Source organism: Odocoileus virginianus, chromosome 4 (genome assembly GCF_023699985.2).
Source record: "Odocoileus virginianus isolate 20LAN1187 ecotype Illinois chromosome 4, Ovbor_1.2, whole genome shotgun sequence".
Classification (NCBI taxonomy): Eukaryota; Metazoa; Chordata; class Mammalia; order Artiodactyla; family Cervidae; genus Odocoileus; species Odocoileus virginianus.
The window spans coordinates 22,110,653-22,124,027 of record NC_069677.1 but is presented as its reverse complement, the minus strand read 5'-3'; the positions used below and the strand labels follow the sequence as shown (position 1 = coordinate 22,124,027).

The 13,375-nt window shown below is 45.6% G+C and overlaps 1 protein-coding gene across 4 annotated transcripts in view; it reads right to left on the bottom strand.

Moving 5' to 3' along the window:
- The window catches only part of MASP1 (MBL associated serine protease 1), a 69,924-nt gene that overhangs the window by 29,244 nt on the left and 27,305 nt on the right, over positions 1-13,375 (bottom strand). For all 4 annotated transcript variants that reach the window (XM_020870070.2, XM_020870072.2, XM_020870074.2 and 1 more), the window contains exons 3-8: positions 12,101-12,278; positions 10,339-10,470; positions 8,041-8,237; positions 5,992-6,139; positions 3,324-3,442; positions 2,305-2,383 (exon numbers count right to left, since the gene is read on the bottom strand). In XM_020870070.2, coding sequence (XP_020725729.2) covers positions 2,305-2,383; positions 3,324-3,442; positions 5,992-6,139; positions 8,041-8,237; positions 10,339-10,470; positions 12,101-12,278 — 853 coding nt within the window. The remainder of the gene's footprint in view (positions 1-2,304; positions 2,384-3,323; positions 3,443-5,991; positions 6,140-8,040; positions 8,238-10,338; positions 10,471-12,100; positions 12,279-13,375) is intronic.

Below are 13,375 nucleotides of genomic sequence, written 5' to 3'. Positions count from 1 at the left end.
GAGAATTCGCACAGTCATAAGTCCTGGCTTGGCTTGCGGCAAGGCTAACATTCTGCTCCCTAAGCAAGCTTTGCATTCATCTGTTCCAAACCCTCATTTGACAGATGGCATCGGAGCAGAGCAAGACTTGTTTGGGGTCACCGCAGCAGGTGGAGGCAGGGCCAGGACCACAACCCATAATTCCCACTTCCTGTTCCCCTGCAAGTTTCTTCCCTGCACACCTACACTTCCTGTCTGCTCGCAACCCCTTTCCCTGGGGACTCTCAACTTCTCAGTCTTTTTTGCCTTTGCATCTCTCCTAGGGCCCGGCACATGCCTGGAACAAAAGTGCTCAATAAATACCAACTCAGTGAACAAGCAGAGATGCCGGTGTGTCTGAGAGCGGAGTCTACTAGTCCTGGTGGGAGAACCAGACCATATTAGGAAGGAAAAAATTCCTCTTTTCCTGATACTTTTGTATATTAATATGTCACATAAAAGTACCATCAAACACATGAGTTGCCCTACTCTATCAACACTTCTGTTACAATAAAAAGTGTGTCTCATTAGGGAAAAAAATTATTACCAAAATTTCTAAAAGCGTGAAAGAGAGACCAAAACCTCTTCTTACAAAGGTGGTTGGATGGGGGAGATGAACAAGCTTTTATTGAGTTTTTACTTACTCCTGGTGCACCTTAGGTATGATGTGTACATTAACTCAGTTGTCGCGCTCAGTTGCTCAGTCATGTCCGACACCTTTCGACCCCATGGACTGTTGCCTGCCAGGCTCCTCTTGTCCATGGGATCATCCAGGCAAGAATACTGGAGTGGGTTGCCATTTCCTCCTCCAGGGGAACTTCCCGACCCAGGGATTGAACCCGAATCTCAGTTAGTCCTCAGCACGATCAACAATGCCAGAAACTGAGGCCAAATGAGGACGAGCCAGTGGTTCAGGGATGCTGAACTGGTGGAGTCTGGATTGGAATCTAGAACTTGTCTCCAAAGCAACATCCTGTCCTTTCTACCCCTCGTCCTCCGTCTCCTTCAGAATGCTCGCTTGCCTTGTCCTGCAGAGTGCTTCACAAAGGCCTCAGTCGCAGCACCACACAGGAGCCACCTGCTGGAGGCGGTGGCCAAGTGTCTGCTGGCATTTGAGTTCTTTAACGTCTGGACCTTGTCTTTTCCGACTTCTGCATAGGCAGCCAGTAAACATCTGTTGAAACTTTTTGTTGGAGTCATAAAATGCCCCTCTTTCTTACACTGGGCTCTGACTCCAGCCACAATGTCACATTAATAAGAAAATTTAAAATAAGCTCCAAAATTAAGCCTGGGATTTGCCTCAAGGGAGCCCCCTGAGAGTGTCCCCTTGAGAGTGCATCCACCTGCTTACTGGACCCGAGTCGTTTAGGACAAGGGAAGGGGATAGCACTTCAAAGTTTATATAGGGTCATAAAATGGGGCTGGGGCTGGGTGAGGACCCACTCTAGTTCTTGACGTCTCACCTCTCCATTCAAAAATAAATCCTCCTCCCCTCCTTCCCTTCTTCTCTTTCATTTTCTGTCACTATGCCTCCTCCCATCATTGTCACCACAGATGTCCTCTAAAACTGTGGTCCTTATAAGTCCTGAATTGAAATCACCTGGGTAGCGGGAGAGGGTGTGATGGCTGTCAATTTGTATTTTTACAAAACTTACTGGAGGATTTATGTGGATCGCATTATTTCAGAACCACTGGGATATATTCTGGAATATTAAGGCTAGTCCAAATCTTTTTATAGCTGAGGTGAAGGATCTTGTCCATGATCACAGCATGGGTTAGGAGCAGAGCCAAGGCAAGAACTCTGGGTTCCAAAACCTGTGCAGAGCTGAGTCCCTGCTTCGTGAAGGTCCCTTGTGCTGACCTCACCATCCTCCCTTCACAGCCATCCCAGGAGACAGTGGACATGGCTGATCGCCACATAAAGACTGTCAAGGTCACCAGCACCAAAATAGTGTCCTATATTAGCAAATGCCAGAGTTAGTTTCAAACGTGGAGACAAGCTATTCCTCTAGCAACTTCGGCAACCTGCCTGCAGGCAGAGGTAAAATTAGTATTTAGAAAGCAAACTGGGACTCACGAGCAGTGTCTTTTGAAATCCTAACACCTTATTGCTGAAAGGAACATTTGAGAGCTTTTCATAGAACCGCACTGTGTCTGTAAAATTCCTGCCCCATCCCTCTCAGGGTGCGCTTGCCAGGCTCCCCTGACCCTGTGTGGGCTCTGCTCACATCCCCCCAGTGCTGGGGGGCTCATGACCCTTATCAGCAGCCAGTAGTGTTTTCTTACTTTTACAGGTGGGAATCCTGTTGCTCCACGTGCCGTCCTTCAGACACTCCATCTGGAATGTGTCCATCTCCACGTTATCCTAGGAAGAAACACGAAGAAGGTGAGGAAAGGAGGAGGGGGTGGGTTGGTGGCTGTTTCCCAGTGTAACCAGCTTACTCTCCAGAGCTGGCTGTTTTCCGCTGGGCTTTCCCAGCAGGGGCCTCCCGGGGCTTGAAGTCAAGGGGAAGACAGACCCTGAGTTCATGGCCCCCGTTCCTACTCTGGAGAGACACCTACTGCCGGGATGGGGTGGAGGGGGGTGTTGCTTGGGGGCTGGGCAGCTGCCTGCGAAGGGACACCTATACCGGTGACTCCTTCTTCAGAGCTGTGGCTCTCAAACCTCACTCAGTGAGCATCAGTGTCCCAGGGCCCCCTCCCAGAGTTTCTGAATCAGCGGCTCTGGCCTGGGGACCAAGACCTTGCATTTCTAACTAGTGATGTGCTGGTGTGGGGGGGGACCCCACTTGGATTATCATTCCATGAGAACAGCAGTCCACTAGCTTGGCTTACACTGGACTCACCTGGGCAACTTAACAGACAAAATGCTTATGGGTCCAGCCCCAGAGATTCTGTTTTAATTGATCTCAGGTGGGGCCTGGGAGGTGGATTTGTTAAGCTAACCAGAGGATTCCTAGGAGAACCACTGTTTCAGAGAATGAGCAATGCTTACCTGCCCACCTTTAAAAGCTAAGCTTCTGTCCCAGGGCTACCCGGTAAGCCTGATGAACTTTGTTAAGGCTGTTTTTACTGACTGTCGGGCTGAATGGATATTTTGCTCTGACTTTTGTGCCACTTTCAGAAGGGAGAGTCTGGGACACACGCTTTGAATTTTCAGAAGGCTGGAATTTTTGGTGCATTGTGGGAAAGCTCGGAAATACCGTGGTGGACTAGGACAAGCTCTGGAAGCCCTTCTGCCCTGGGAGGCTCTGGGGAATTTCTCCGGCCTGGAGACCCACCCCTCCTCTGGCAGAACCCTGTACCTTCAGCACTTTGTAGCCTGTGTTACAGCTGATGAGCACCTGGTCTTTGAATGAATACGTGGTTTGCAAGGGTTCGATTTTCCCATGGACAGGAGGCTGCATCTTGGGGCACTCATTCCCTGGTGGGGAGCAATGAAAGGAGTAGGTGAGAAAACAAAGGAAAGTGTGGTCATGAGAAGCCATCCCCTAGAATTGAAGGCCTGATGGAGGTGGAAAAAAAAAGTGAAACCCACACCCCCAGGGTATGGGGGTCTAGACCTACCAGGCCCTGAAGAAGGCTTACTTTGGACGCTTGAGCAGGTCACTTTCCAACGTGGACCTTTATTTCCTCATCTGTAAAATGAGGTGGTTTGCCAGATGATCTCATCAAAACTCAGGGTAGGAAAAGGTATTAAGTGTCTGAGTATAACTCTTGTTTATGTTCCCTTTCCATCTTCCACAGTAGACCTGTGGGACATACCTTCAGGGACAAGGAGCTCAATACCTACCACTGTGTACCTTTCATACTAGACTCCTCCGATGACAGGAACAGAATTTTCATATTCAGCTGAAATTTACACCCTTGAAATTTTTACTCAGTGGGAGTAGTTGGCTCTTTTGGGCCACTCATGATGACCCCACTCTTTCTTCCCAAGATCATTCTTCACAGTGCTAGAGAGACTGTGATTTGCACTTCAAAAGGCTAAATTGGATAGAATTCCTATGCCTGACGTATTTCCTGGATAAACTCTCCCTCGTTAATATCCTCTTCCTGCCTCTCCCCACAAGCAGGCACTGAAGCTGGTGATGAGCCAAGGCCAGGATATAGCGTCTTTGCACTGTATTAGTCACACCCAGCTGTGGTCCTTGCACTGCCCCTCTTCCTCCGGTTACTGCAGGTCCCTTGGGTCAAGTAACTCCAGCAGGGTTTGGACCAGGACCGGGTGCTTCAAGGTATTGGGCGATGAGGCCTATGGGCTTTGTCACTCTTTGTCACAAGGAGGCAAACCACCATGATGAAACATTTTGTGCTACAGGCTAACACCCAAATTTCTGCCCCAGACTTTGGAAGGCCTGGGGCTGGAAGGATCCTCTCCAGGCCTAGTCAATCACAGTGTGAAGTTCTAGAAACTTGTTTTTTTTTTTTTTAATTATAGGTTTTAAAAAATTTTTTTAATTAATTTATTTACTAATTTACTTTACAATATTGTATTGGTTTTGCCATACATTGACATGAATCAGCCATGGGTGTACATGTGTTCCCCATCCTGAACCCCCCTCCCTCTTCCCTCCCCATTCCATCCCTCTGGGTCATCCCAGTGCACCAGCCCTGAGCACTCTGTCTCATACATTGAACCTGGACTGGCAATTCATTTCACTTATGATAATTTACATGTTTCAGTGCCATTCTCCCACATCATCCCACCCTCGCCCTCTCCCACAGAGTATAAAAGACAGTTCAATACATCTGTGTCTCTTTTGCTGTCTTGCATACAGGGTTATCATTACCATCTTTCTAAATTCCATATATATGCGTTAGTATACTGTATTGGTGTTTTTCTTTCTGGCTTACTTCACTCTGTATAATAGGCTCCAGTTTCATCCACCTCATTGGAACTGATTCAAATGTATTCTTTTTAATGGCTGAGTAATATATCATTGTGTATATATATGTACCACAACTTTCTTATCCATTCATCTGCTGATGGACATCTAGGTTGCTTCCATGTCCTGACTTGTTTTTTTTTTTAATTATAGTTTAAAAAAAATTATTTATTTTATTGGAGCCTAATTGCTTTACAATGTTGTATTGATTCCTGTTGTACAACAAAGTGAATCAGCTATATGTATACATTTATCCCCTCCCTTTTGGACCTACCTCCACCCCTCTCCCCCATCCTATCTATCTAGGTCACCACATAGCACCAAGTTGAGCTTTCTGTGCTTTATAGCAGGTTCCCATGAACTATCTATTTTAGATATGGTAGTACATATATGTCAATCCTAATCTCCCAATTTGTTCCACCCTCCCCTTTCCCCCACCCCGTGTCTGCAGGTCTATCCTCTTATGTCAGCTTCTCTATTCCTGCCCTGGAAATATGTTCATCTGTACCATTTTCCCTGGGGCATATACTCTGAGTAAACCATAATTCAAAATGACATGTGTGCCCCAGTGTTCACTGCAGCACTATTTATAATAGCAGGACATGGAAACACCCTAAATATGCATTGACAGATGAATGGAGAAATGAGATGTGATACATACATACAATGGAATATTACTCAGCCATAAAAAAGAACAAAATTTGGTCATTTGTGAGATGTGGATGGACCTAAAATCTGTCATACAGAGTGAAGTAAGTCAGAAAGAGAAAAACAAGTATCATATACTAATGCATATATGCTTTTTGTTTTTAAAAATCCCCCCACATGATTCTGAAGTGCAGCCAGTTTTGAAAATGTCTTATCCAAAACCACCATCATTGCTAACCTTTACTCCATTTATAGATGAGAAGTAGTCAGCAGAGAGAATCTGTCTCGGTCCCAAGCTGCTCAGTGGCAGGGTTGGGAGTCCTGCCACATTCCTGGAGGAGCCCCAGGCCAGCACCCCTTCACACTCCCTGGCTGCTACGCCCTGAGGGCTGAGCATGGACGGCAGGTTGACCCAGGAGGGGAGAGGCTGTGTTACCTGTTGCCCTGTACGACAGCCTCCAGCCCCGGTTCTCCCCCGAGTTGTCGCTGCGGAATAGGATCTGTACGCTGTGGCTCTGGGTATTGATGGGTTCTGGGGCTTTCTCTCCACAGAAGGGCCCCAGAACTTTTGGACCGGCTTTAATCTGTCAGGGGTGAGATAGGAAAAAAGCAGGGTCACACCTGAGTGGCAGTGACTGCTTCTGGGATCATCGCTACTCTGCACCCTGGGTTTTCTGGAAGCTTCCATGTGAGTCCATAGTGTTCACTCACATTCTTAGTGGGCATTACCATTCACCAAAGGGTTCCATCTCCACTCTCCCATTCACAAATTACAATGACCTTGGAAGTGGACAAGGCAGGTTGAGTATCCTTGTCTCAAAGATAAACATATTATGGTTCAGAGAGGGGCAGAGCCCTGTCCAGATGCACAGGACAGAAAAGGCCCCTGCTCGCAAGGACTCTGCAGTCTAGTCAGGGCAGACTAATAGATTAAAAAAAAAAAATTACCAGCTGTGGTAAGTATCACAAAAATAATCAGGATGATATGCATATACATATATAACATAAAAGTATGCTCTGTTTATAATTTAAGTAGTAAAATCTATGTAGTCTATGTAATTCATCATTAATATAATAGATGTTGTTTAGTTGCTAAGTCATGTTCAACTCTTTTTTGACCCCATGCACTGCCGCCCATCAGGCTCCTCTGTCCATGGAATTTTCCAGGCAAGAATACTTGCCATTTCCTTCTCTAGGGGATTTTCCCTACCCAGGGATCAAACCCCTGTCTCCTGAATTGTAGGTGGATTCTTTACCACTGTACGACCAGGGAAGCTTCAGTATAACATATAATAACTTTAAATAGGTAGTTAGAAAAGGCCTCTTCATAGAGGTAATGTTGGATTTGAAACATGTAGGATGAGTAGGAGCTTGTCATTTGGAGAGGAGGGGAGGATAGTTTCCAGGCAGGGAAAGCAATGTATATAAAGGTTGAGGCCAAAAGTAGGAAAGAGCCTGGTAAGAATCAAGAGCAGGAAGGAAGCCAGTGAGGCTGGAAGAGAGCGAATGCTTTGGCTTGAGGATGGGACGGCAGCCACGGGCCATACTGTGTTGAGGAATTCATGTTTATTCCAAGTACAATCTTGATATAACCTGGCTTTTATAAAATTTACCCTGGATGCTAAAAAAGAACGTATCATGCACAGCAAGAGTGGATGGCAGAAAACCCTCCAGGTAGCTTTGCAGCTGACCAGAGAGTGCAGGGTTTCAACTCAGGTAGAGGCAGCGGAGATGGAGAGAAGGAAGAGGCACTCTGGACTTGTCCAGATTTCCAGCCCCCAGGCCTGGGTCCTGCCTCTGCTTTAACTCTTTCTCCTTCCTCCTCTGAGGACCAGTACATCTTAACTCTCATTTGATGACTTCTATAATCCTGGGTGCATCTTCATCTTGTCACCCTTACTGTGGTGAGGGGGGAGGACAGTGAATACCCTAGAGGTTACCTGCCTAAGGATAAGCTCATAACATAGCTCCTGGGATATAATGTATGGTAGACAGAGTTCTGGGCCTTCCTTGTGGCTCAGATGGTAAAGAGTCTGCCTGCAATGTGAAAGACCCGGGTTCCGTCCCTGGGTTGAAAAGATCTCCTGGAGGAGGAAACCCACTCCAGTAATCTTGCCTGGAAAAATTCCATGGATAGAGGAGCCTGGTGGACTACAGTCCACCAGAGTCAGACAAGACTAAGTGACTAACACACACAGACAGAGTTCTAAGATGGTCCCCATGATCTTCAGCCTGGTGTCACTTCATGATGATGTTATGTTACCTGGCAGAAGGGATTTTACAGGTGGGGCAAAGGGCTGGTTTGGGATCAGGGAAGTTCCCTAGACTGGGTCCAATTAAGGTGGTAGATGTTATTTTAAATAATTACTTTTTAGGAAACCACCTGCTTGGCCCCCTATCCTGGAAGAAGGTAGAGAATGTCAATTTTCCCAATTTAGCCAAGATTTGTCAGCATCTCCGGGGCCTATGGCCACTGTTGTCTTACCTTGATGTAGTCATAGGGGCAGGACACCTCAGGATGGTCCTCAATGTCGAAAATGTCCTCAAACTGCAGGCTGATCATGAAACCCTCCTCTAGCTCAATGGTGTAGAGGCATTCAGAGCTCTTGGGGTAAGGGTTGGGGAAGTCAGGGCTGGTGATCACGCCGGTCCGCTGGGTGAAGAGGTTGTCACTGCACTCCACTGCGGGAAACACATGGGAGCAAAGTCTACACCATGCTCATGGCCACAGCCTCCCCCTTCTTATCTGCTATGGTACAATTTTCGCAGTGGTTCTGAGAGGCAAGTGGGGGAAGGAGTCACTATTCCCATTTTACAGATGGGGAAACTGAAGTTCAGTAAGGGGAAGAGATTTACTCAAGGTCACACAACCAAGTAATCTGCAGGGTTAAGACTCAAAGGCAGTGAGTGCGATATGCCTTTTTGTCCAATTCTCCGATCTTGGTGTGGGGCATGACGGGTCTCAGATGAAAGGTTTTGAGATGTGTGGTCAGGGGGAGCATCTTCTCCTCTTTTGTGCTGCTCTCAAGACTCCATGATATCTCTGCTCTAAGCCATCCTTGATCCCTCATTAACACAAGAGCATCACACATACCCTTGCTCTCTGGCCCCTGGCCTTACTTTGTTTCTCTTCATGCTACTGACCACTGCTTGCCATTGTGAAATGTATTTCTCAGTGGATTTTCCTGCCCCCACAAAATTACTGAGTTCCCTGAGCTCAGGGAGTCCACTCTGTTCCCCATCCCAGCTGCAACCCAGCAACCAGTGTCTTGGATCCTGGCCATGGCTTAACCCTGCAAAGGCCCTGTTATATGCCACTGAACCATTGTCCTTGGATCTGGCATGTCAGTTTTTTCTGGTTGTTTGTAAATGAGAAAACTGTGGCCCAGAAAGGGGGCATAGCTAACCCTAAAGTCTCTCAGTTACCAGCTACAGAAGAAGATTTAGAGTGGTCTCTGAATCCTTGTGCTTTAATATTCTACCCCAATCATTTTCATGGGGATGACATTGCTCCCAGAGGGGCCAAAATTGGTTCTTAGAGAGGGGAAGTTGTTACTCTTTTTATGCATAACACATAGGCAGACATATAGTACATAAACATATATACAGGGTATTTGTGGTATTAAATTTCCTGGGTGAGACAATTAGGAAGAGAATGTTTAAAAAGGCTCTTGGGAGGGGGGCAGAAGCAAAAATGAAAAACAGGATTCAGAAACATTGCTCAGTCTTAGCCCCTCTGTGCTCAGCACATGGTGGATACTCAATACCTACTGAATGAAAACCATGGAAAGTACAACCCTCTTCATGAAAACTCCTGTATGTGCCTGCTTTATACTGATGGGTTTTATTTGGAAGTAGAAGATTTTGAAGGAGGAAGGAAAAGAAATCCTGTTTCTAGCATGCCCTCCCCCAAAGCTCCCTCACTCAGCTTCCAAGAGGTCTTTCTAGGACCCACACCCTTACCCCGCAGTCATATGGATCTACTGGCAATTCCCCAAACATTCCGAATCCTGTCACGCTTCTGAACGTTTGCAGAAGCTGTGCTCTCTGCCTGTCGTGCCCTCCTTTTCCTTGTCCTTTTTCCTTCATCTTTGGGAAGTGCTTGCTCACTTGGTGCAGACTCAGGTCTGATGGTGCCACACCCACACTTCGTTTACAACACTTTTACTACATTTTATCATTTGCCTATGTGGCTATTACCTGCTAGACAGGAGCTCCTCGTGGAAATGTCTGAGTCCTCCTATTTCTCCCTCCCCTCCTCAGCCTGGATACTATGGCAGAGAAGGCATGTGGATGAGAGGGGAAAGCATAGGGAGCAAGAAGGAAAGGGATGTTTTCTTGCTGTCTTATCTTTGCCTCTCTCCCCTTCTCTCACTTTCACTGGGGTTCTCTCTATCACAGTATAAAAGTGAGAGGCCAGGGAAGAGCAGAAAAAAAGGAGCTGATGGGTAAAATCTAGTTCAGGGTTCAGGACTGGGAAACCTGGGTTTTCCCTTGACTCGGCCTGTTACTTACAGGAGGAGAGGAAATAGGGACTAAAGAGCAGAAAGCCCTGCTCCCCAGGAAGAAAGATGGTCCAGAGGCCAGGGCTTCTCAAATGCAGTTCTCTGAGAATCTGAACCTGACTTCCAGGCTGGTGGGCATTTGAGCATCTTTATCCTTGTGATCTGGTTTCATTTTTAATTGTTCCTACTGCCTGCCGGTCCTTCCTCTGAGCCTCCCCTCATCTTACTGGGAAGTATGACTGCTCACAGTGATGCACAGCGTCGGTGATGGGCCCCACCTCGGCACGTCCTGTTGTCTGTGTGGAGGATGTATCCGAAGCGACAGGAGCAGTAGTAGCCGCCGATGTAGTTGTGGCAGTAGTGGTCACAGGACAGCTCCTCGTCCTCCCGCTCCGTGCACTCGTCCACGTCTGCAGGGCAGGTAGAGCCTCTCACAACCCATTCAAGCACAATGGTGAGGAGAACAGCCAACATTCACAGGGCACTCGCTGGGGCCACTCACTGTGTTGGGAGATACCTGCATTCTCTCATGGATGCCTCCCCTAAGCCTCCAGTGACAAATGAGGAAACCTGCCCAAGGTCACAGACAGCCTGGTCAGACCTGGGCAACCTGACTCCTGGTGGTGCCGCTGTTCTCTGACAGTTGTGATGACAGCAAGCAGGACAGTTATGATCCCCTTTTTATAGATGAAGCGACTGAGACTTGGAGCCATTAAAGAACTTACTCCACATCACACAGATAGTAAGTGGAGTCCTCTTTCAAATCAAGGTGGGCTGTCTCTAAAATCTGGGTTTTTAACCTCTTGTCCATGTTGCTTCTCTCTTTCTAAGTCTCTAAGGTGGGTCAAGCCCTATCTTAGGCATTGGAAATATAAAGATAAAGAGATGTGTGTTCTCAACCCAATTTGAACACACATTTCTTCTCAAAAGACATAGAAATGGCCAAGAAGCTTACACATGAAAAGATATTCAGCATCACTAGGTGCCAGAAAAATGGAAATTAAAACCACAATGAAGTACCACTACATGTCCTCTGGAATGGTTAAATTTTTTTTTTTTTAATTGATGACATCAAATGTTGGTGAGGATATAGGGCAGCCAGAACTCTCATACATTGGTGGAGGGATACAAAATGGTGCAAACACCGTGGAAAAAGTCTGACAATTTCTTATAGAACTAAACATACAGCTACACTATGATTAAGCAATTTTGTTCCTAGATATTAATATATATCCCACAGAAGTGAAACATATGAAAACATATGTTTACAAAATGGCTTGTACAAAAAGGTTTGTGGAAATTTTATTAATGAGAGCTAAAAAATGGATAGAACCCAGGTGTCTGTCAATAGGAGAATGGATAAATAGATTGTAGTATATTTATATAATGGAAAATTACTCTGCCAGGAAAAGAAACAGTTACTAATGAATTGGAACAACATAAATAAATATCAAAGACTTTATGCTGAGTAAACTATTTCTCATCTCCAAAATATAATCTGTATGTGTTCATTTATGTGAGGTTTTGCAAGAGGCAAAACTAATCTATGGTGGTGGAAAAAATCAGGACTGTTGTGGTTACCTCTAAGGAGTTAGGAGTGTGGTGTAATTGGAAAGGAGCATAAAGGAACTTTGGGGGTTAAGGGTAAAGCTCAACATCTTGTTAGGGATTTAGTTACAAATATAACTTTTTCAAAGCTTAACAATTGTACTTAAGATTTATGCATTTCATTGAATATATAGATTTTACATGAAAAGAAAAAATGTGAATAGCTGTTGAACCCTAGATAAACAATATGCATGCTAAAGTATTTAGGAAGAAGAGTATTGATGTCTGCAATTTATTTTGAAATGTGTCAAAAAAGATGAATTGATGGATAGAGGATAGAAAGATGGACAGATGTGCGATAGACCAAATGCAGTAAGACATTAACGGTAGAATTTATGTAGTAGGTGTTCATTAAAGAAGAGAGCACAAGGCACTTTTATTTTGAGAGAGAAAGGGAGACGTGGGGATGAGTCACCCACGTCTCCAACTTACCCACAGCCATGTAGTGGGCATCAAATCCTGTGAATCGCTCTTCATCGGAGAAATCTGACCGGAAAGTGATGGACATAAAGGAGCCGGGGGAGAGGACCACTTCCTGGCCAGGGGTTTGTTCTGTGTCTGTGGTCTCCCTGCCACAGAAGGTTGCCAACACCTGGTCTTCAGTTTCTACCTTTAGGGTCAAGAAGAAAGGGAATAAGATGTGCAGCTTCCCAAATTAGCTTCTCTGCTAGTCTCAAGGAGAAAAGACAGAGGAGCTTCCCACAAGTGGACCAGGCAGCCTGGGAAGCCCAAAAAAGAGGCTTAGGAATTTTGGAATTTGGGGAAAGAGACCTTACAGGTTAAGCCAATGTGTCTGTCCTCTTCCCGTTTCATTCATTTTGTTTAGGTCCTTAAGCCAATGTGTCTGTCCAGTCCCTGTTTCATTCATTTTGTTTAGGTCCTTCAGCCAATGTGTCTGTCCAGTCCCTGTTTCATTCATTTTGTTTAGGTCCCTAAGCCAATGTGTCTGTCCAGTCCCTGTTTCATTCATTTTGTTTAGATCCATTAGAAAGTAGCTTCACGTTAGTCCTGTTGGCAACAAAATGGCTTATTTGTTAAAAAAAAAAAATTCAATGTTAAAATAAATTTTCATATTTAATAGAACAGCAGAGTTAGATTTCACAGATGGATTCTAGATACAACAGGAACTTACATTTCCAGGAAAAGAAACTTCATACACAATGTAAGTCATTCATGGAGAATTCAGTGTGTGCCAACCACAGAGCAAAGCGTGGGATGGGGACGATGGGAGATGAGTAAGCCATTGAGCTGCGCATGCGGAAGGGCTTCCCAGGCCTCTCAGTAGTAAAGAACCCAACTGGCAAAGCAGGAGACACAGGACACTTGGGTTCGATCCCTGGGTCAGGAGGATCCCCTGGAGTGGGAAATGGCAACCCACTCCAGTATTCTTTGTTTGGAAAATGCCATGGACAGAGGAGCCTGGCAGGCTACAGTTCACGGGGTCGCAAAAAGTCGGACACAACTAAGCGACTGAGCACGCACATGCCCATGAAGAAGCAGTGTTCAGATGGCAGAAAACAGAGCTATCATACAGTGTGACAAGTGTCTTGTGAAGAATGTACTCAGAAGGAGACAAAGGATACCTGCTGGAATATAAGCTAAGGGAAGGTGAGACTTTTAGTTAATTAATTATTTTTTATTGGTATATTTGAGTTTTATTTTTAAAATGATACATTATCTATATCAGAATTGGAATTTTTAAAAATG